We start from the raw sequence: 23,450 nt of genomic DNA, 5'->3' as shown, positions 1-23,450 counted from the left end.
ATAGCAGCATGTACAAAATGGATTCTCTCTTGATAGTCTCTAGAAATAACTTAGAGCATTTAATAACCAAACAGTGGCACAAACTGTTTCAGATAATGCCCTGAGACTGCAACAGGATTTGAATTTGTCCAAATAAGAAAATTTAGGGCTATAACTGTCGTGATTAAAATCAGCCTCATGCTTCAGCCTGAATGCACATTCATTTGATTTGGTGTAGTCTCTTGGGAATTAGACATTGGATCCTGAAAAGATGGTGTTTCCTAGGAAATGGGAGTCCTAGCAAATGAAAACTAGTGAAATGTGCTAGAAATCTCAGATTAAATGAGAAGTAGACATCCCAATAACAAGACTGTGACTGGATTCAGCATGGGTGGTGTTTGAATATTACCACTGCCATTCGGTTGGGAGGAGGAACCCATGCCCTTTGGAAGGGCGTGGATTGTGTGTGTGTGTGTGTGTGTGTGTGTGATGTCCCAGGTTAGGTTTTGCTTGGAAGGGGCTCTGTTTGCTCCACGCTGGTCACATTCTCCAAGGGCTCCAGGACTTCTCCTGCCTCAATTCAGAATATGCCAGCTTGATTGTGTGTAGTTCTGGTGTTGGGGGGAACAGACAGCAACTGCTCTCTTGTGAATGCGAAAGTGAGATTTGAATGAGAACCAGAGGGGGAAAAGTATCCGCTGTAGAGGATACTTGCCAGTTGGGGACGACCTGGGCCGTGGGAAGAGGAAGACCCCAAGGTGACTGACTACCTGCCTGCCTTCAACCTGAGCTGGCTTTCCTGGCAGAACTGAATCCGTGTTCTCTCTCACAGGCAACTGCAATGTCTGTGGACTGTCTGGGGCAGCATGCGGTGCTTTCTGGGTAAGTGAGCATTCTGTGACACTGGGAACAAATTGCAAATCAAGAGGTTTCTGGGAAATTGGCAAGTACTCTTATATTTAAGGGTTACAGTGATGGGGTTTAGTTCTGCTGTCCTAGTGACCAGGGGATTATCCCTCCTCGTGCCTTGGAGGGATTATTTGCAGTTTATTTTTGTCTGCCCTAACAGCTAAGCAATAAAACTCCTTTGAAATTTTAGAGATTGGTAGTTTGGTCTTGAAATTGCAATTTTTTGTTTACTGCACAGGCTCTTCATAAAGATGCTGTGTGGTGTGGTGTCACAGGTAGTTCGTTACTAGGACCGAGGGGATGTGGGGTCTCGTTTGGCAGTGCCATTGATTATGAGCCCCTGGACATTTACTCAGTTGGCCTCCCTGGACTTTGGTTTTCTCATGGAGGAATTCAATTTTATCATGAAGAAATTGAACTACATAATTTCTCTAGTGTCTTCTGGCTCAAACTTTTTAGGATTCTGGCAGTTAAGGGTCATCCCTGCATTGCTAATCACCCTAACATTGTACCAGTATGATAACATTTAATGGTCAGAGTTCCCCCTTCCCTTTTATATTGCTTTAGATTAATACCCCTACTTCTCAAATTTGGCAGTATTTTCATTAACTTGGTTGTTTATGAACCCATTTATAAATCAATGAGGTATTTTCTATTAACTTCATTATTTCATTTTATTTTATTATTATTTTTTTACTGGGGAATATTATTGGGGAATAAATGTAGCATGTAGTGTATTCCTCTAGGGCCCATCAGCTCCAAGTCGTCCTTCAATCTAGTTGTGGAGGGCACCGCTCAGCTCCAAGTCCAGTTGCCATTTTCAATCCTTAGCTGCAGGGGGTGCAGTCCACCATCCCAGGCGGGAATTGAACAGGAAACCTTGTTGAGAGCTCACGCTCTAACCAGCTGAGCCATCCAGCTGCCCCTCTGGAAGGTCAGCGGCAGCTGGGCAGCTGGTTGTGTTCAGTCTCGTTGTGGAGGGTGCAGCTCACTGGCTTATGTGGAAATCGAACCGGCAACCCTGTTGTTCAGAGCTTGTGCTCTAATCAACTGAGCCATCTGGTAGTCCCTTCATTATTTTATTTTGAAATCATGTTTTGACTTATCTTAAGACAAGCACATACCAAACATTTATATAATTAGAAAGCATGTACAATGGAAAGTAAGTGTCCTTCCTCCCTCTACCTGTTTTCCCAGAGACAATTATCGATACCATTTTCTTGTGTCACACTGGGTGCATAGATAAGGAAAAGTGGGTATGTCTCTTTTCTGCCTCCTCCCTACTCACTTTTTTTTTCCCCAGGATGTCAAGTCATTGTTTTTCAATCTAGTTGTGGGGGGGCGCAGCTCAGCTCCAAGTCAAGTCATTGTTTTTTTTCCGATCTAGTTGTGGAGGGCACAGCTCACTGGCCCATGTGGGACTCGAACCAGTGACCTTGGTGTTGTGAGCACTTTGCTCCAACCACTGAGCCAACAGGCTGCCCACCGGCTCAACTCCAAGCTCAAGCTGTTGTTTTCAGTCTAGTTGTGGAGGGCGCAGTTCACTGGCCCATGTGGGAATCCAACCAGCTACCTTGTTGGGAGCTCACGCTCTAATCAGATGGCCGCCCCACTATTTTTTTTTTAAACAATTTTATTGAGATATAATTCACATACCATACAATTCACCCATTTAAAATGTACAATTCAATGGTTTTAGTATATATTATTAATTTACTATATTTTTTAAATCAAGGAAATATCTATAGTACATTAAAAAGTCAAATAGCATTACAAGACTTATATTGTCAGAAAGTAGAATCCTATCACACCTTTTGATCACTCCTGACCCCACTCACCAGAAGCAACTAGTTGACTCTTTTGGCTATTTCTTTTGGATTGCCTCCATTTTCCAAACAGTATATATAAACTGCTATATTTTGATTCATCCATTGACTTTTTACAATAGAAGATGAGGATTTAGCCCTTTTACTTTGCTCTGTGAGTCCTTTACGTATATACCTGCCTTCCCGCCCTCCTTCCAATATATAACAATTGTTGGGTTTAATCGATATTTGGGGTTCTTTTTCTGAGTTATTGTTGGGAGGTCCTGTGTCATTCTGATTCTAGACTCTGTATGTGACCTGTGTTTTCTCTTTGGAAGCTTTAAAACCCTATCTTTGTCTCTTGTATTATCTCTAATGTGAGAAATTTTTACTGTGATTGCTTTCTTGTGTGTCTTTTTTCATTGATTGTGCAGGCACTTACAGCCCCCCTCCTTTTTTACATTATTACTTGTTTTATCTAAACAAATAGAAGCATAACATACACTTGGTATCATGTAGCTGTATTAACAACTCTCAGGTGCCATAAAATATTCTCAGGTGCCCTGGAATAACTGTGTCTCAAATGTTAGACTTCTCAGCATTCACCGATGTATATATTGCTCATTCGTAGCATTCTGGGAGAGAATGGGGTTATGTAAATGGAAATCATGCAAGTGTACCTGTTTGGGTGTATTCTTAGATATGTATACATCCATATTATTTTTTAACATGATCTTGAAGTTCACCATTTCATTTTCGTATATTGAACTTGAACAATATGTGTAGTAAAGTGTATGCATAAAAGAACAGCTCAGATAAATTTACAGATATCTACACCATGTGGTCACCACTCAGATTAAAATACAGAATAATTTTTAGCACCTTGGAAGTCCCTTTCAGTTAATTAGCATTTATTTGATGCTGAATGTACTCCTGGGCTATAAGTTTTTGTTTCTTCAGTTTCTTCTGGGAGATCTTTTTCTTCTGTACAACCTCCTCTCCTGGTTTAGGAACAATCTGCTCTTTTTCAGTGAGGATCCTCTCAGTGTGGCAGGGGGAGCTCATGTAGGCGTTAACCCATTAGCCCATGCGCACCGTAAGTTCTGTGAAGCATCTTGGGCGCTTTGTTCACCTGGCTGTGCTCACTGATCAGAGAATTTACATCTCAGCCCTAAAGTTCAGCATGACTCTCTGCATTTTAAAATATGTGCAGCAAAAATTCAGCATTCGTTTTGGGCTCCCAACCCTGCGTCAAGCCCCACTGTTTGGCCTGGGCACACCTACCTACTCCACCGTTTTAAGGACGGAAAGGCACACGTTGCTTCTGTAAAGTGACAGCCTTCAGATACTTGGTGGCTTTTTGGATATGCATACCCTCAATCGCCTGCTTGGGCAGTTTCACCAGTGTTCTTAAAGTGAACACAAAGATTTGAATCTTTTTAATTTTTTAAATTTTTAACAAAATTTTATTCAAAGTATTAGGAAAATTATATTCAAAACACAGAAATAATCAGACTATAACAATGCTGCATAGATAGTGGTATACAAGTTCCCTGATGCTTAGTGACTTCTTTCTAATTTAAACGTCAATTTTCAGGTCACTAGGTAGAAAATGGTAGAGGCATTATTTTGTGTCTTGGAGGCTGAAAAAATGGCTTTCATGGTGAGAATTGACACCATGTAAACAACAACGATTAGATTATTCCCAATTTAATTATATTCCCTTCTTGTTATTTCCCAGAGATGAAAATTGAGAATGTAAGGATTACTAGATGGAAATAGGAGGTAAATTACCTGTTAGGAGATATCCTGATTGGTACCTGCTTTAATCAGACAAAACACTGATTAAAGTTTTAAAAATTGCAGCCATACCATTATGCTTAACTAAAATTATCAGTCTGAATACTTTTTTACATAACACATTACATATGTACAAGAGAAAAAAATGACTTGTTTCCAATCCTTTGACCTTCAGTTAAAAAAAAAGCCATAACCTAATGATTTACACATGCAATCTGGCAATTTGGGCTTTCTCCCTACATTACAAAAATTAACTGCTTGTATTTCATCCAGCAAACCCCATGTGTCCGTAACGCCTATTTCAGCATTTTCTCTGGTGGACTTTTTGTTTATAGTGATCTGACTTGGCTACCACCAGTGCTCTCTCACTGTCAGAGTTGGCTCTGGGGGCCACACAGTAAAAGGAGGACCGTAGGGGCTGGGCCTACGACTCAGAACTGGGACGTGACATGCCAAGGGGTTCGAGGGCCCAATGTGACGCTGCATGCACTAGCACGTGGGAGCTCTGGGAACTTTCTCTGTTACCAAGGGCAGTGGCCACCATGTTCCTAGCGCCAAATCCGCGACGGTACAGAACCCCAAGATGTGGACTTCTTGATCGGCATAATTTTGTGGGATTTTCTGGGTCAAGTGAATAGTGGACCATTTTAGAGGTCACGTCAGGCCACTTTCGGGAAGAGCGGAAATCTGTGTCTTTTTAGTTTGAAGAAATTTTCCTGCATTATGTCGTTGATAACACCTCCCCTCCACATTTCCTCTTCTCAGTCCTTTCTGGAGCTGCTATTAGTCATGTCGAATATCCTGTATGGATTCTCTTTTGGTTTTTTTGTTTTGCATTCTGGTAGTTTTCTTTAACTTCCAACCCTTCTATCGGATTTCTTTAAACTATTTTAATTTCTAAGAGCTCTTTCTTAGTCTCTGTTTTTTATATTGTCTTCTTTTGCCTCTCTGAGAATATTAATTGTAGGATTTTTTCTTTCCTCTGTGCCAACCCCATTTCCTTTTTCTTTCTTTTGATAATGCTGGTCTCTGTCATTCAGGTTCCCTCTGATGCTCCTGCAGTCTCTGTTAATGTGAGAGAATGACTGGAATCTGTTCACATGGGCCGTGGTGGGGTTCACTGTGGGGAGATCAGGTGGGAACCAGGCCCTCTTGTTGGAGGGTTTTATTGTTGTTGTTATTTGTTTGTTTGCTTTTTCTTTTTCTTGAGCTGGTCATTTCTTCCTGAGAAGAATCCTCCTGTCACTAGTCACTGTCTGAAGATTAAAAGCTAAGCGTTCTGAGTGCTGAATCGGGGGAGAGGCCTAAGCGTCTTACATTCATGTCCTGTTCTGAACTCAGCCCCTCTCACTTACTTTCTGCCAGGCCTCTTGTCCCAAGCCCGGCCTTCTCTGAAGTAATTTCTCCAAAGCACATCACCCACCCCTCCACCTGAGTGAAGAAGAGGTGGAGAGACAGTCACGAGGCTTAAACCACTCTCCTTGTTTGGTTTGGTTTTGTTCTGCTTTCGGTTCTCCAGCCTTCTCTCTTCTCCTTGCCTGTAGCCTGAAGCCTCCAGCCTGAGCAGTCCTAGGTTCTGCCATGAATCACCTTGCTTCTCACTCACTTCTGCCGGCACTTGGTCATTAGCTGTCTTTACCCTAGATAATTACCATTCGTTCACATGCTGGTCCTCTCTCATTTTCTTTGTCTTTGTGGGTTCTCTTTCTTATGTTCTTACTCTTATTTTAGTCGGTCTTCAGAGGGGAATGAAGATAAAAACACTTATGTTCAATCAGGCATCTTTTTCCTCAAGTGCTCACTGTCCTGTATTTGCTCTGGAATGTCTCTGAACTCCCTGCCGCCGCACACCCCATCTGTACAGCTCTTAGCCTTTTCCTGTTTCTTGTTCTAATGGCAAGATGTCAGCTGGCCTGCCACAGGATAAGGTGATTCCTTCAGAGGAGGTCAGAGATTCTAGATCTTTATTTAGCAGCAACTTTCTTAGAAGTCCCAGTTCTGTGAATTTGTGTCTTACTTAGCAGTTGTTCTTCCTTAACCATCCCTCCTAGGGTTTCTGCTAGAGTTTTCCATACTATTTTAACTTTCCATTTCTTAGCTTTTCTGAGCAGGGACTAGTAATCTTTTTCTTCATTATTGAGCCCACTTATCCTCGTTGACATGGGATATCCTCTAACAATGAAACGAGAGCTGATGGCCGCTGAGATGTTGATTCACACACCAAAGATTTTCACTTAAAAAAAAGGAAAATAGGTGAACACAGAACATCCCTGTTTTCAGATCCTTTATAGTGATTGGCATCTTGAACATTATTAGCACTTACTACATTATTTTCATTATTATTTTTTGGTTATTATTTGCCCTCTGGATAGACTTAACTTAGTTCCCTTTCTAGTTAGTTGACTTCCAAGGGAATTTGAGATTTTTCCACAGGATGTTTGGTTAAGCTATACGTGATGTGTTTAGCACACATTTATTGATTACAAAGCACTGGGCCTAGTGATGCTGGACATACAGAGATATTCGAGACGTGGTCCATACTCCAAACACTTAGTTGGTTCGGGACGAGAGCCTTAACATTGGTACATAGTGCTGCTCAGAGATAAATGCTGCAGTCGAAATGCAAAGCGTGTGTTAGGAGTAATGTCGAAGCAGTGACTGTCCCAAGTGGGGGATTGGAAGAGGCTGGGTGAGGGCTGGGTTGGAGCTGGGTGCGGTGGGGGTGGTAGGGAAGACCACCTCTAGAGGTCGATTCTCGCAGGGATGTGACTCCCACTTGCCGACCAGCCTCCTTGAGTTGTCACTTGTATGTCTTTCAGAGTAGAAAAATGGTCATCTGTCTCTGGGGATTTTTTTGAGCACTGCTTGAAAACTGTGTAATTCTAAATGTGCTTTTGTATCTCAATGCTAATGCTGTTGTATGGTCATAATGTTGATGTTGTTCTCCTAGCCGCCGATTCCTATACATCGTTAATCTAGATGCCCCTTTTGAAGGTCACCGAAAGATCTCGCGCCAGAGCAAATGGGACATTGGAGCTGTGCAGTGGAATCCTCATGACAGCTTCGCACACTATTTTGCAGCTTCGGTGAGCTTATTTAAGAAGGACAGGAGAAGGCTTTTAAACATGTGATCTGGGGCTGGCAGGTATAAGTCTGGATGTAGAAAGGAGAATGTAACCCTCATTTCGCAGGTGGAAAAAAGATGTGGATGGTTCTACAAGAAAGATAGAGGCAAATTACAGATGAAAAAAAGATATATGTGAAGAGGTTTTGCTGCTGTTGTAGGTGTCAGACCTTGCGTTTCTAAGGATTGAATCCAGATTTTGAAAGGGACACAGGTGGATGCCTCCATTTCTGTGTGTGATGAGAACCTGTTTTCATTAGCAGTAATGTAACTAGACATTCTAAGGGTGAAACTAGTGAGCTGGTCTGGGGTTGACCTTCATTGCTTTCAGAGGGATTGGAAGGTTCCATATACTCTTCCCCTCAAAGGAAGGGGTTCTTTTTTGATTGGGATTCATTAGATTAGTTCACCCCCTGAAAATTTATGTGTCTGTTTATCTATGAATTTTTCTAGGGAAAAGATGCATACATTTTATTAGGTTTTCCAAGGGATTCATGACTGAAAAAGGATTCCGGGGAGACCATTTCTGGTACCTTTCACCAAATTCTCTATGAGCATTCTGTTTTCCTAGAATGATTAGAGATCTCAACCTCTGGCTCCTTTTGTACTGGGCCAGAAGGATAGTATTTAAAGGAACCCTTCTTATTGTCCAGGGCATGTGACCATTCACAGTGCTGTCTGGGGCTGTTCTTATCAGGAATGACAGTGTGTGAGAGGAAAGCATCTAAGAAAGAAGAGCAACACTGTCAGCTTTAGAAGGGACCACAAGCTTCTCTTCTCCGTCATTCCTAAAATAGAATCTGACTGTCTGTCTTTTTACCATGGATGTGTGAGGTTGAACTGGTTGGGAAGAGTGTTCTGAAGGAGAAGGGGCAGGCAGTCTGCTGCTTTCCCGTTCTCCATTTCTTTCCTGTGCGTGAGGAAGGTTGCCCTTTCTGTTGGCTTACACCTTGATGCCCTTTAGCTCCCCTCTCACGCTCAGCTCCTGATCATTTGGTCCACGGTTTCTCAACCGTGGCCGTATAGACAAGTTAGGTCAGATAATTCTTTAGGTGGGGGCTATTCTGTGCCTCAGCATTTAGTAGCATCCTTGGCCCCTGCCTACTAGATTCTTGTAAGCATCCTCCTCCTCCCCCCTCATAGTGACAACCAAAATGTCTCTAGACATTGTTAAATGTCCTCTGGGAAGCAAAGTGTCCCCTGATTGGGGGCAGTGATTTAGGCCGACCCCTCAGTACTCGGTCCAAGTGGATTAACACTACATTTATTTAGGAGTGGCAAGGAAGACAGCCTTTTTTTAAAAAGACAATCATTTAAAAGTGACACTTTAGTGTCATTACTACATTCACAATGTTGTGTGACCATGACCTACCTCTGTGTAGTTCCCAAAAATCCATCACTTCATTGTAAGACCCCTTACAATTAAGCAATTTCTCCCCATTTCCCCCTCCCCGTAACCCCTGGCAATCACCAGTCTGTGTTCTGTCTTTATGGATTCATCTATTCTGGGTATTTCATATAAATGGAATCATGCAATACGTGACTTTTTGTGTCTGGCTTCTTTATCCGTGTTGTAGCAGGTATCGCTACTTCACTGCTTTTTATGACTGAATAATACTCCATTGTATGGATAAACTACATTTTGTTTATCTGTTCACCACTGATGGACGTTTGGGTTGGCTTTTGTGAATAGTGCTAATATGCACATGTGTGTACATGTACTTTTTGGGTACTTCTTTTTGGTATATACCTATGAGTGGATTTGTGGGGTCATATGGTAAATCTGTGTTTACCTTTTTGAGGAACCATCACACTTTTCTACAGTGGCGGACTGTTTTACAGCCCCACCAGCAATGTGCAAGTGTTCCAGTTTCTCCCCATTTTCGCCAAAATTTGTTATTTCCTGTTTTATTAAAAAAAAAAAAAAGAAGACAGCCACTCTAGTGGGTGTAAAATGGTACCTCACTGTGGTTTTGATTTGCATTTCCCTAACGCCTGTTGGCCATTTGTATATGTGTGTTTTTTTTGAGAAATGTCTATTCAAATCCTTTGTCCATTTTTTAAAAAAGAAGTGTGCTTTTATTTATTTATTTATTTATTCATTTATTTTTAAATTTTTTTTATTGGGGAACAGTGTGTTTCTCCAGGGCCCATAAGCTCCAAGTCTCTGTCCTTCAATCTAGCTGTGGAGGGCACAGCTCAGCTCTAAGTCCAGTCTCCGTTTTCAATCTTTAGTTGCAGGGGGCGCAGCCCACCATCCCATGTGGGAATTGAACCGGCAATTCGTACTCTTAACTGTCCATTTTTAAATTGGGTTCCTTGTGTTTTTGCTGTCAAGTTGTAATAGTTTTTTATATATTTTTCCCCCCTTTCTTTTGCTGCTCCCCTCCCCCCCACACTCCGGTTCAAGCCGTTGTTTCTCAGTCTAGTCGTGTAGGACACAGCTCCCTGGCCCATGCTGGTATTAGGAGCCTTGTGCTCCCCCCACTGAAGTATTTGGTCACCAGTAGTCGGTCGACTGCTCACAGCAGCTCCCGGCAGCTCTCCATTTTGGTGGTGGTGGTTTTCTTTCTTATGCATCTGTTTTGTAAGTGTGGTAGATGGACTCTAGGTATTTAATAATGGGAAGAGTGAGTTAAAAAAATCTAGTGCAACAGCAGCTGGAGAGATGGGTGTGTGACCTTCCAGTAGTTGGGGGACATCGCCATTACCCGTAACTCACATGCTTCGTGGTGCATCTGTAGCTTCAGTTCAGCTCTGACTGTTCAAGATGGGTTCATTTTGAAGATATACTACCTTTCCAGTTTGAAATTCAGAATCCGCTGTACTGAGTTGAGGTTAGCTCAAATGTTAATTATACTTATTTCCGATGGCTTTTTTAAAAAGTTCAACCTATAGGATCTTTGCCATGCAAGTTGTTTTCTACATGGCTTCCCCTTCTCGGCCTTCAGCAGATTGGGGTGAGAGCGTATATTCTGATGTACTTACTACCTGCTGCCTTCTTTCCCTTGTTTCTTTTCAGAGTAACCAACGGGTCGACCTTTATAAGTGGAAAGATGGCAGTGGGGAAGTTGGCACAACCTTACAAGGCCATACACGTGTAATCAGGTAAGCACCAGCCCTGCACAGCTCCCTGGACTGTCTCGCTTTGTCACAGTCCTTTGGGGAACGAAATGAAAGCATCCTCCTCTTTCCACAGCTTGCTTCTCTGTGTTGCGTCGGCCCTGGGTGGCTGTTAGATTGTTAGTTTGCACTTAGGTGATGTCTTTCACAGCAGAGAACAACCAGCATCCATGCGGTGTTAACCCTGAGCCCAGGAAACAGGTGCAGCTGGTCCAGAGGAAGGATTCGAGCTGATTTTTGCCGCAGGAGGGAGGCGATGTTATGCAGGGAATCCCTCAGGTCACAGCCGGCAGTGCCCAGGAGTCCAGAGACAGCAGGGAGAAGGCTTGTGCTCTTTTCTCCAGCAACTGTGGGTCACCACATAGAGCTATGTCACAGTCCATTATCTAGATGCACACTTGCCTTATACTTGTGTTCTTCCAGTTGTTTCTGGAGTGTTCCCTTATCCACCCTTTCCCTGGGTCCCTGTTTCTGGGTGGGGAAAATTTGTTCTGGGAAGTAGCAGCAGGGAGTGCAGGAGTGGTGAGGTAGACCTGAGAGGTGATGGGAAAGGCTAGACCCCCGGCTGTGCTAACTGTTCGTGTAGGAACTGCCTTTCTGTGAGTGAGGGCGTGAGTAGGAGGACCACAGCCCTGCTTGCCCTCCTGGAAGCTGTGTGGCAACTGGGCAGCTTGCACGGCTTTAAGAGATACTGGGCTTATTCAGGGTCCTTGTGGTTGAGTCCGATGTAGTAGACAGTAAATGAAAAATTGCTTCGTGTTTCCGATGACAAGGGAAGGACCTGAAAGTTTCCTTCAGAGCTCAGTTAAATCTTGTTCATTCCCAAAGAACTTTGGAGAATCTCAGCCTAAACTGTATTAAGAGGTCTGTTAACAGTGACTTTCTGAAGTCACCAGAGACTAAATCTTTGGAACCACAGACTAGTGCTTTGGAACCAGACCTTGAATTTTCATCTGTTCATCGTTCTGTTTGTTTCTTGTGTCCCCAGCGACTTGGACTGGGCCGTGTTTGAGCCCGATCTCCTGGTTACCAGCTCTGTGGACACCTACATCTACGTGTGGGATATCAAGTAAGAACAGTTCAGAGGCATAGCCACTTGGTTGTGGGGCAGTTTCGGACCTTCGTTTTCGAGATCAGGTGTCTTAGTTTAGTTCCCCCTAGATGCAGACCCTGAGACAAGGATACTTGCCAGATACATTATTTAGGAGGCAAAAGAAACACCGTAGGGGGGGGCCGGCCCGGTGGCTCAGGCGGTTGGAGCTCCTTGCTTCTAACGCCGAAGGCTGCCGGTTCGATTCCCACATGGGCCAGTGGGCTGTCAACCACAAGATTGCTGGTTCAACTCCTCAACTCCCACAAGGGATGGTGGGCAGTGCCCCCTTCAACTAACAACAGCAACTGGACCTGGAGCTGATCTGCACCATGCCCTCCACAACTAAGACTGAAAGGACAACTTGACTTGGGGAAAAAAAAGCCTGGAAGTACACACTGTTCCCCAATAAAGTCCTGTTCCCCTTCCCCAATAAAAATCTTTAAAAAAAAAAGGAAACACTGTAGGGGGATGAAGAAGAGAGACAGGATCGGTAGGGCCCCAAACAGAGGGTGCGTTATCCACCTGGGTACCACTGTGAACAGGTGGGGTTAGTATTACTGCGGACCACTAAGTGCTAGTGTAAAGCCGCCTCCTCAGAGGTGCCCCCCCAAGGCTAAGGAAGTGAGGGTGCTGTCACTGTCCGTCATTGGTTGTCCCCATGGGCCTTAATTCCTTGGCACTTCAGTCCTATCACAAAGGTTTGCAAAATGGGCTTCAGGAACCAGGGAGGTCTCTTTGGTAAAGAAACATAGGTCCTGGCATTTGGAAGTCAGGCTGGAGTTTGCTGAAGTGGCAGTGAGCATGGGGGGATTTTAATGGGCACGGACACAACTGCTACAGGAGGGGCAATGCTACGAGACGCATCAGCTCAGCGCTTTCCTTGGTCTTTGTGAGTCTTCAGTTCCCCATCTGTAAGAGGGGGCTGAGTAACCCTGGTAGGGTTACTCTTCATGGAGGGAAGAGTGAAACCCAGGTCCTGGCACGGTGTAAGTGCTTAGCAAACTTCTTTTCTTCTCTCCCTTTGTAGAGCAAAGTTTCCTTTTCCCTAACAGAGGTGACTCACTAGAGGGTGTAGTCTGTAGAGTCCCCCAGATGGGACACTTTCCCCTCACGAGGCTGCTCTGCTCCAAAGTGGCAGTGGCTTTGTGATATTGTACACTGGAAGGTGGACTGTAGGTGGAAAACTAGCCAGGTATGGAGGTATGACAGACCTGACAGACCAGTGAAAGGGATTCTTCGGTAGTAAAGGTATGTCCTCTGACTTCACTTGCATTCCATACAGATAAGCCCTTCAGAGGTGATTAGTCTAAAGGCAGAGCCAGAGGGAGGCAGGGAGCACAAAATCCAGGGAAATGGAGGAGAGAAGCTCTTAAACAAACGAAGTCCCCAGGGAGCGTTGGGGCCAGGTTAGAGTATTCCTCGTTGACATGAATCAATTGTTTTCATAACTTAAAGATTACAAGACACTGAACTGACAGTTCCTTTCAGGTTTTCTAAATAGTAAGCCGAGCTGCAGATTGGCCTTGTCTGGCCCCCTAGCTCTACCATGCTGCCCAGCTCTCCTTTTACCATTTGTAGTGATTCGTGAGCCTCTTTCTCCAAGAGTCTCCTGTTGTCTCCAGGAGTAGTTTGTTGTTGTTGTTTTTTGTTAATTGTGGCTATAAAACAGAAAATATAAAATGTACCATCTTCACCATTTTAAAGTGTACAGCCAGTAGTGTTAAGTACATTCACATTTGTGTGAAGAGATCTCTAGAATGTTTTCATCTTGCGAAGCTAAAATAAAAATTTATTTATTTATTTATTTTTTTATTGGGGAATATTGGGGAACAGTGTGTTTCTCCAGGGCCCATCAGCTCCAAGTTGTTGTCCTTCAATCTAGTTGTGGAGGGCGCAACTCAGCCCCAAGTCCAGTTGCCGTTTTCAATCTTTAGTTGCAGGGGGCGCAGCCCACCATCCCATGTGGGAATTGAACCGGCAACCTTGTTGAGAGCTCACACTCTAACCAGCTGAGCCATCCGTCTGCCCCTCAGTAGAGCTGTGGCTCTTTGTCTTCAATCTAGTTGTGGAGGGTGGCAGCTCACTGGCCCTTGTGGTAATCGAACTGGCAACCCTGTTGTTCAGAGCTTGTGCTCTAACCAGCTGAGCCATCTGGCCACCCCACAAAGCTAAAACTTTGTACTCATTAAACCACTTCCCATTTCCCCCTCCCGCTAGCTCCTGGCAACTACCACTCATAGAGACTTTCTGTCTCTATGAATTTGACACCTCGAGGGACCTCATATAAGTGGAATCATACAATATTTGTCCTTTCAGGGCTGACTGATTTGACTTAGCATAATGCCCTTAAAGGTTCATCCATGGTATAGCATGTGACACGATTTCCTTCCTTTTTGAGGCCTAATAATATTCCATTGTATCTGTAGCTCACAGTTTGTTTATCCATTCATCAGTTGATGGACAAGGGCTGCTTTCACCTCTTGGTGATTGTGAACATCCAGAGTAGTTTTTCACTCCACCTTTGAAATGCTGTTGGGAAGCTTCCTGCAGAGTTATGCTTCCCCACATGACTGTCCCCTTGTTCTATTACGAGAAATGACACCAGGAGGGTATTCTTTGGGCTTTTCTGCTCATACATCAGGGTCACCCAGGCCATGCTGAATCATGTAATTCTTCTTCTGTGGATACAGCTATATGATTTGAAATTCAGACTCAGCCTCAAACGAAGTGACTGACAAAGTTAATCTACCTAGAGGGAGACTGGCTTCTTTTTACACTTTGTTAAGGCCCTCACGTTCCCTCTGAACTCCAAGTACCCACTGAAAGGAAAGAACAAATGTGTGTACACGTGGATGGTGGCAGATGAACTGGGCATTTGATTTCTGACTTTTATATTTCAGAGACACGAGGAAACCTACCATTGCACTGTCTGCTGTAGGTGAGTGTATATTCCCCCCCAGCTTGTCTTCATTCCTTTCCTTCTAGCTCTCACACTGACCACCCCACTCCCCATGTGTGATCATGGCTGGGTAGAATTGTAAGTTTCATATTGCAAGGAGCTTGCTTCATGCTGCTCTTAGAAGTTAGAATCAGGACTGTTGAGTGTGGTCAGGAACTTATTTCAGAATTCAGGGACAGGAACCAGATTGGTTTGTTCTTAAACTTGTTATTGTGGAAAATTACAAATGTTTAAAAAAATAGAAGAAAATGAACTGCCTTGTGTTTCCCATCGAGCATCAACAGTTGTCAGTGTATGGCCACTCTTATTTCATCTTTACCTCTACCCACCGTCCCACCCCCGACCCCATCCCCCTGGGATTATTTTGAAGCAAATCCCAGGTATCTTATCATTTCATCAACAAATATTTTGCAGTATTTTTTACAAGAGAAGACTGTTTTACAGAAAAAAACATAATCACAATATCATTAACATTTCTAAAAATATTAACAAAAGCCCTTTATTATCATCAAATATTAAAACAGTATTCCAATTTCCCCAATAGTCTCTCTTCCCCCACCCCCCGCCTCTCTCTTTTCCCTTACAAATTATTTGACTCAGAATCCAAGCAAAGTCAATGCTTGCAAGTGGTTGATACATTTCTCATCTTTTTTTAATTGGTAGGGTTCTTCTCCCTCTCCTTTTTTGGTTTGTTTTTCTTTTCCTGCGGTTTATTTATTGAAGAAACCAGGTTGTTTGTCCTGTGGTTTCTCCACAATGTAGATGATGCTGATTGTGTCCCCCTGGTGTCATTTAATATGGATGCACTGAGTCTTTGAAATTACTTTCTGATTTACCTGTTTTCATTGCTCAGCGTCAATTGAAATTGACTATTTTGGAGATTTTGCATTGGGACTGTTGTGGAGTTTCCCCACTATTTCCTGGGAGTAGAGCTTGGGTGTAGCGCTGGTATACCTTAACAGTGATGAAGCCGATTCATCGGCTTTGCATTTTGGCATTCTTGATAAAAACATATCATATCTATTTCTTATGTCCTGCTCCTTTGTATCTTCTTGTTACATTTGAATTCTGATTTGGTGTTTATTCCAAAATGATTGCATGATTCGTATCTTTTCCCCTGCACCCCCATGCCTCATCAGTTAAAGGCATTTAGCATCACGATTGTATTAAGCAGCTTAGGGTTAGGGACCATCTCTGTCTGGTTCATTGCTACAGACCAAGGTCAGTATGTCTGCCTGACCCGAGGGGTTGCTCCATAAATGTTTGTTACTTGGATGTACTGTGCCTCTGTGCTAAGGGCTTAATGATTCTGTTGATCTGGTATGTCCCCCACCTTTTAGGCACTTACGGTCTCAGACAGAGAATGGTCCATAGACCTGGTAGCAGAGGACATCCCACTGAATAAAAATACAAATGGTCTGTAAATCCTCGATCACATTCCTTTGACTTTATTTCCATTTAACAGGTTTCTAAGTTAGATTGGTCATAGAACAACCCTAAAAATAAAGACAGTTCTTTTTTTCAGCCCACTTATTCTAATTGCTTTCTTTTCTCTTATAGGTCCTTCAAAAAATAGAATTAGGAGACTTTTTCATTTTTTGCACCTCAGCGAGGTTTCTCAGTAGTGGTAAGGCTGCCCTGGGAGAAAGAGGCAACTGGGAGGCTTGTGAATCTTTATAAGCTGTCCCATATAACCTTCCCTGGGAGGTGCAGCCTTGGGTACTGCGCTCCCCATGTCTGTGGTCCTCAGCTTTCCGGGAGTACATTGTTCATACCTTCGGGGAAGGGAGTCAGTGAGAGTATGTCCATGTGTGCTCCAAGTGTTCTCTGCATCCGGGACTCTTACATTCTGGGACCTCTGTTTGACCCCGGTGTCATGATCCTAGTGAAGCAGGTTGAAGTAGGGGGTTCCCAGAATCTTTGGGAGGCTTCCTGATCTGATGGACCCCCTCTCCCCACATGCACTGGAAAAAGTATTTTCCCTGCATCTCAAGGACAAAAAAACACAACAAACAAACAAATACCCTCACCAAAACCAAGAAAGGTTAAGTCCTGGATCTTATTTCCTGTTATATCCTAAGTTCTTACTTTGTCTATTAAGATCTCTAGACTTCTTGGATCAGATTGTTCTCCAAAGCTCTGGCTCTACTATGGCGTCCTCAGTAATAACCGCCCACCCAAGAGGAGAGGTGTCAAAGTGGAAATATGTATTGTTTGAGCAAGGACAAGGAGAGGCAAGAAGCAGGGCCATTGTTTGGTTCTGGGTTAATTAAGTTAATTATTTTTAAGAGAAAGAATTACTGTTATGTCTCAGTTTTCCACGTCTCAGCCCCTTCTGGCATCTTACAGTATGCCTCTTTTGTCATTGTTATCTCTTTGTATGGGCAGAATGCAAAAGGCCTGAGTTCACCCAGTGCCGGGGTGTTCCCTTTCCCTGACTCACCTCAGGGCCAGTAGACGTGTGACTGCTGACGAGGAGATGTGGGGGGTGCACAGAACCTTCTGAGGGCAGAACTGGGGCTTATGCTTCATCTGAGCTTCAGCTGTGGGCTTTGTTTTTCCAAGACTGTCCCTCCAAAAAAAAGGAAGGAGCAGGCCCTGAGCTGAGGCTCTTCGGGTCGGGAGTGCAAGCTGGTTGCTGGAGATGGTGAAGGGCCAGGTTGTGTGATGAGTCAATTACTAACCAGCAGAGCTAAGCTCAACTTCTCTCTAAGAAATGACATTTCCCTACTGATGCTGCGCGGAGTTAACTTTTAGATTTTTTTCCTAAGTGAAGGCATTTTTTTCAAATACGTGACTCTGGTCCTGTTCCCATGTGTTATTTAATTCATTTACCTTTTTGGCTTCATTTTATCTTTAACGATGGAGTTGGTGCAATCACAGAAAGTTGAAGGATTCTGTGCTTATTCAACTGGAACTCATTATCCAGCTCCCCTGGATGTGCTCCCCTCTGCTTCCGAAGGTGTTGAGGGCAGCAGCTTTCTCCCTCTGATTTTTCTTTGCAGCGGGTGCCTCACAGGTCAAATGGAATAAAAAAAATGCTAATTGCCTTGCTACCAGTCATGACGGGGATGTGAGGATATGGGACAAGCGGGTGAGTAATCTCTCTTTTTCCCCCAGTTGGCCTTCAGTCACTCCCAGAGGGTACGAAGCGAATGTTGTGATTAGCAGGGCTTGTCTGTGAGAGTCTAGGGTGCCCTATGCAGCATGGTAAATCGCCATTTTAAAATCCCAGTACCAGATGACATTTTATTTCCGATCAAACTGGTGTTGATGGAAGATAGGGAAGTGAGGCATTGTGATCAGTGGTTAAGAAATGAACGTGGCGTGAGCCTCATTTTGCTGCCTGCTGAGTATATCAGGTGAGCCACTACACTTCACCAAGGCTCTGTTGCCTTATCTTTACAGTAAAGGTGATATTAATAGTGAGTGTATCATGGAGAGATCAAACCTGGGGGTCCCGACACTATTCTAGAAGGTCAGCTGCCCCACATTGCAAAGGGAAAACTAGCTGTTCCCGGACATATACCATCCTGAGTACCTCTGGTATCAATCACTGGGGCGGGTACTCAGTATGTTCAGATCCTCCCTTAGAAGCCTAGCTGTCCTGTCACCCTCCAAAGTGCTTACAAACCATGTGTTCTCCCTGAAGCAGCCCATGTAACTGACAGGTGGGAAAGAGGGGTAGGGTCCCAGGCTGCAGCTGTCATGGAACGTCTGTTGGAAATTTGGTATGTTTGCATCAATGAGAAGGATGATTCAGGGAAGAGGCCGCCCACATTTCTAATTGCCAGATGATTGGGTAATAATGCATAGTGCGGTCAGCTTCTGTAAGATCTGGGGTAGAAATACTGCCTCCTGCTTTGTGAAACCTGAGCCTACAGAACCTCAGCCTTTTTGGGTAGCACTTACTTTGAGTTTTCCTGAAACTTGTTCAGGGGCTGTCCCAACTTGGGTGCTGACTGGAAAGTCTCAGCTTTGTTTCTGGCTGCCCTGCTCCCTTCCTCTTCTAGCTGTGAAGTTCTTACAGTTGGAGAGAGGAGAGGGATGTAAAGCATAGATTGGGATCCTGCTGGATTGGTGTGCTAGCCAAAGCCCTCTGCCCTAGGTAGCTCTTAGGTGAGAAGGTGATTTTATAAGTAGAGGGTGGACGGGTCCATCTTCCACATGTTAGTTTTTGTCTCTGTCCCTTTAGTCCGGTCTGGTAATAGTTATTCTTTCCCTCTCTGTGTTTCTTAAATTGATGATTGGTGTTATTTCTTCTGTCACTAGCATAGCATTTAAATATAGTAAATGGTTTAAATAAAATATTTGGTTAATTGTAGTGCATACCTATTTGCCATAGACTATTTTCAGAGCCATAGGCAAAGTAAACAATGTGACATTTAGTTATGAACTCTGTCAGTACCTGTTTCCCAAAACAGTACCTGTGTACCTTATCTTGTAGAAATATACTGCCAAACTGTTCCTTTCTAGCCTTTTATCAATTTTGTTTAAAGGGTTTAAACTTTATTTTTGGTTATTAATACTTAGGACTTCTGCTCCGATGGATTGTAAAACTTGTTGGTCATATTTTTACTTATCTGGCACTTTTCTAGTGTTAAACCAGCACTGATGACCGTAAACATCAGAGGCTTAAAAAGTGCAGTATTAGTGATAATGTTGGATTTCATTCAAACCCATGTAGACTAATAATATTAACATTTACTAAACGTTTATTATGTGCAGGCATTGTTCTAAGAACATTGATTCATTTCTCTTTATAGCTAGCCTTTAAAGTAGGTACTATTTCTATCCCTATTCTACAGATGAGTAAACTGAGGCACAGTTTGTTGCTAGGCTTTGAATTCAGGGAGGCTGGTTCTGGAAACTGCACTTTTAACCTCATAGACTGATGCTAATTATAGAAGTGAAAATGCTGTTTATAAAAAATATGAAAGAGAAAATAAAAATCAGTCATAGTCCTATTACCTAGAGACAAATGCTAACATGTTCTTTTCTTATGCTTTTTAAGAATGTGATTTATCACATCATATATATAGTTATGTACATTTTTTTATCATTTAAGATTACAACAGATGCATTTTCCCCATGTTATAATCTCTGTAACTTTTAAGGGCTACATCATATTGTATCAGATAGCTGTATTATAATTAATTCTAAAATTTAATTATTCTCCATTTATTTGTGTTGTTTCTGTTTTCTAGTATGCCAAATAACACTAAGGTGAACATTTTTTGTATCTAAAGCTTTTTGTGAATTTGGAATATTCCCTTAAGGGAGGAAAATTTCCATTCTCTTGATAAAAATTGTCAATTTTCCCCCCGAAAAATTGTACTACTTTATATATACACCAGCAGTGACAAATGCAACCTCACTGCATTGAGTGTTGTTTACAAATATCTTCTAATTTGATAGTTAAAAAAATTCTTGTTTTAATGTATATTTCTGAGGTTTCCTTCTGAGTTTGTTTTATATGTGCTTTTTAATCGTCTATTACTTTCTTTTGTGATCTGTGTTCATTCCCTTTTGGGGTCTTGGTCATTAAGCCCCCTCCCCTCCTTCCGTGGCTCAGGTGGTTGCAGCACTGTGCTCCTAATGCCGGATGTCGCTGGTTCGATTCCCATATGGGCCATTGAGCTGCGCCCTCTACAGCTAAGATTGTGAACAACGGCTCTCCCTGGAGCTGGGCTGGCGGGAGCAGCCTCAGCTGGGTCCGGGAGCGCAGGGCTCATAATACCAGCATGGGCCAGGGAGCTGTGTCCTACACAACCAGACTGAGAAACAACGACTTGAACCGGAGTGGGAGGGAGGTGGGAGAAGGGGAAACAAAGAAAAGATTGGTGGTTTTCGCCTCAGGATTGAGGTTGGATCTGTTTGGATGTCACAGCCTCTCTTCTTGGGTGATTGTAAGGAAGGGGAGTGGGAATTGCAGACCATACTTCTAAACTGGAAAAGTACCCACTAGCTCGTATCCTTCATTAAAGCCGTGCATGGGGCTGGAGCAGGGAGAAGTTAGGTTCATAGGCCCACGTGTAGAGAGAGCATGCTTGAAGGAGAGTTGGGTAAGTATTTTTGTTGTTGTTTTGTTTTAAACAAAACAAATTGGAGTTTCTTATGGATAGAGATGGTGTCTGGTAGCATTCTTGTATCCCCACTCAGTACCTAGCAGACTGTTACATAGACACTCAGTAAGTTCTTTCTAAATTGACAATACTCAGTGCAGATCCTTTGCAGAAACCCAGTACAGCAGTGGAATATCTAGCAGCTCACCTCTCGAAGATCCATGGCCTGGACTGGCACCCGGACAGCGAGCACGTGCTTGCTACCTCCAGTCAAGACAACTCTGTCAAGGTGAGTGGTACCCACTGGGGCAATTGGGGGAGGCATTAGTTTGTGTGACAGCACACTCTTGGGAAGGAAAACTACAGTATGTTAGCATAGTGTGTGGTTTTCAGGGGTGCATGTGCTTCTTGGGGAGCTAGGCAGGTAAACCTGGTTATGTAGACCAACAGGAGTGATGATATAGTAGCATGTATCTGAGATGGCTCCTGGACTTTGTTCAGAGGGTTTTCTCCTTTCCCTTTATGAAAGGAAGTCAAGAGACAAAAGCACTTAGAAAGGAAAAGCAGTTTACTTGCAAAGAAGTTGCAGGAAGTCAGATTTCAGAAGGACTGGCTTATCAAAAAAAAAAAAAAAAAAGAAAGAAAAAAAAGCTCAACAGATATGTAAATAAAGGAGAAAAGCCCACAGACTTATTAAGATTACCAAGTTTATGATTAGCATATCTGGGGTGGAAAATTTCTGACACAATTATCTTATCTGCAAAATTACAACATCTGCAGACCATCAGCATTGCGAAAGTTAGGGATAGAGTCGTTTTATTAGAGATTCTGTAACTTATAGGAAATGCTCAAGGTTTTATGTGTTTTTGTGACCCTGTTATTTTTGGTTTATCTCGGAGTGCAGTGTTTGTTGTTTTTCCTCTCCGCCTGGGATGTGATGTGCATGTACCCTGTTCAAAATGACGCAGGGCACAGAGCCAGCCTCACCCCACGGTTTCTCCTTGTAGTTAGGTCTCTGTCCAGGAGGACAGAGATTTGACCACAGAAGTTTGCTTAGCAATTTTGTGATTCAGCATCACTAATTTATATGTAACTTATATGTTTTGTTTTATTTACATAGGCGTGTACAACGTCCTCTTGGTATCGTTAGCAAAACTAGAATCATACTCAGGCTTAAACGTTAACTTCTGTCTTGAGGTTTGTAAATCCCCTAGCGTTGTAATTTACTTTTATGTGCCAGACGTGTGTTTTTTCCTTGTTGTTGTTATTAATTTGTTTGTTTGTTTGGGATTTGGGTTTTTGTCTCCCAAGTTCAGGAACAAGAAACCAGCCAATTGACCTCTGTCTCTTTCTTTAAGGTCCTTAAGTTTGTCACTGTATATAACATAACCATAAAAGTAATTTACAGGTACTTCGTATGATATTCAACCATTGTTTTTAGTAATTTGTAGATAAGGCTGAAATCACCTATGGATGAATATGGATGGGAGGATGGCATGGCTCTGGTTAATTTATTATAATAACCAATTCTATCAGATTGAAACAGTGAAATCCTCTATTCATGTATTGGACTCCATCACTGATTGCCTTGAAAATAAGAATGTGTCACAAATAGGACTTTGTCAGATCTTCAGGTCCTCTAATTTAACCCATCAATTATATAATTGTCACCAATTGATGAGCATATTTAAACTTAGAAACAAAATCCTTTTTTAAAAAAGGATTAATTTTGTTAATCATCATGCCAGTCTTTATAAATGAACATGGATAAACATTCATTTCCAACGTGAAATGTAAACAATTGCTGAAATGCATTCATGGTAATAATATTTTACTGGTATATAATTAACCCAGAGAGGTTGAACTTCTCTTTTATTGACTAGTTTTTCACATACGGTGGACTTGGTAGCAGGAAAGCATTCACAAAGTGTTGAGCTAATTAAAAATCTGGAGCATGCCAAGCTTAACCTGGTTGTTTCTGGTTTCCTTTTTTTATAAGTTGAGGGAGCAAGTTATAGTTTACCTTGTGGCTATCTGGGAAACCCAAAAGCAGTTTAGATGGAAAAGACATCTTAACAATTTGATTATTTTGAATATGGGACCTGAATTTGGCAAAAAAGTGTTTTCAGGAGAAATAAGAATTACCTCATGCTGTCCCTTTACAGTCACATCCTTCCCCAACACCTGACTCCTGGCAACCACTGGTTGTTCTTCATCACTATAGTTTTGTGTTTTTGAGAATGTCATTAAAATGGAATCATGCAGTACATAACTTTTTAAGGTTGGCTTCTTTCACTCAGCATAGCACCTTTGAGAGTCATCCAAGTTGTTTTATTTTTTATTTTTTTAATTTTTATTGAGGAATATTGGGGGACAGTGTTTTTCCAGGACCCATCAGCTCCATGTCAAGTTATTTTTGTTTTTTTTTCAATCTCGTTGTTGGGGGGGCGCAGCTCAGCTCAAAGTCAAGACATTGTTTTCAATCTAGTTGTGGAGGGCGCAGCTCTTTGGCCCATGTAGGAATCGAATCGGCGACCTTGGTGTTATGAGCACTGCGCTCCAACCTCTGAGCCAACTGGCTGCCCCCAAGTTG

The 23,450-nt window shown here is 42.7% G+C and overlaps 1 protein-coding gene across 4 annotated transcripts in view; it reads left to right on the top strand.

The window, feature by feature from the left end:
• Positions 1 to 23,450, top strand: part of WDR59 (WD repeat domain 59) — a 69,677-nt gene that overhangs the window by 6,505 nt on the left and 39,722 nt on the right. For 2 of the 4 annotated variants that reach the window (XM_033129021.1, XM_033129019.1), the window contains exons 2-8: positions 812 to 861; positions 7,444 to 7,579; positions 10,640 to 10,725; positions 11,729 to 11,809; positions 14,734 to 14,771; positions 17,798 to 17,886; positions 21,030 to 21,146. In XM_033129021.1, coding sequence (XP_032984912.1) covers positions 812 to 861; positions 7,444 to 7,579; positions 10,640 to 10,725; positions 11,729 to 11,809; positions 14,734 to 14,771; positions 17,798 to 17,886; positions 21,030 to 21,146 — 597 coding nt within the window. The remainder of the gene's footprint in view (positions 1 to 811; positions 862 to 7,443; positions 7,580 to 10,639; positions 10,726 to 11,728; positions 11,810 to 14,733; positions 14,772 to 17,797; positions 17,887 to 21,029; positions 21,147 to 23,450) is intronic. The other 2 variants (XM_033129022.1, XM_033129023.1) reach the window with 2 other exon arrangements.

This window comes from Rhinolophus ferrumequinum, chromosome 15 (assembly GCF_004115265.2).
Source record: "Rhinolophus ferrumequinum isolate MPI-CBG mRhiFer1 chromosome 15, mRhiFer1_v1.p, whole genome shotgun sequence".
Lineage (NCBI taxonomy): Eukaryota > Metazoa > Chordata > Mammalia > Chiroptera > Rhinolophidae > Rhinolophus > Rhinolophus ferrumequinum.
Note: the sequence above shows the minus strand (reverse complement) of the source record. Positions and strands in the feature narration are given on the sequence as shown.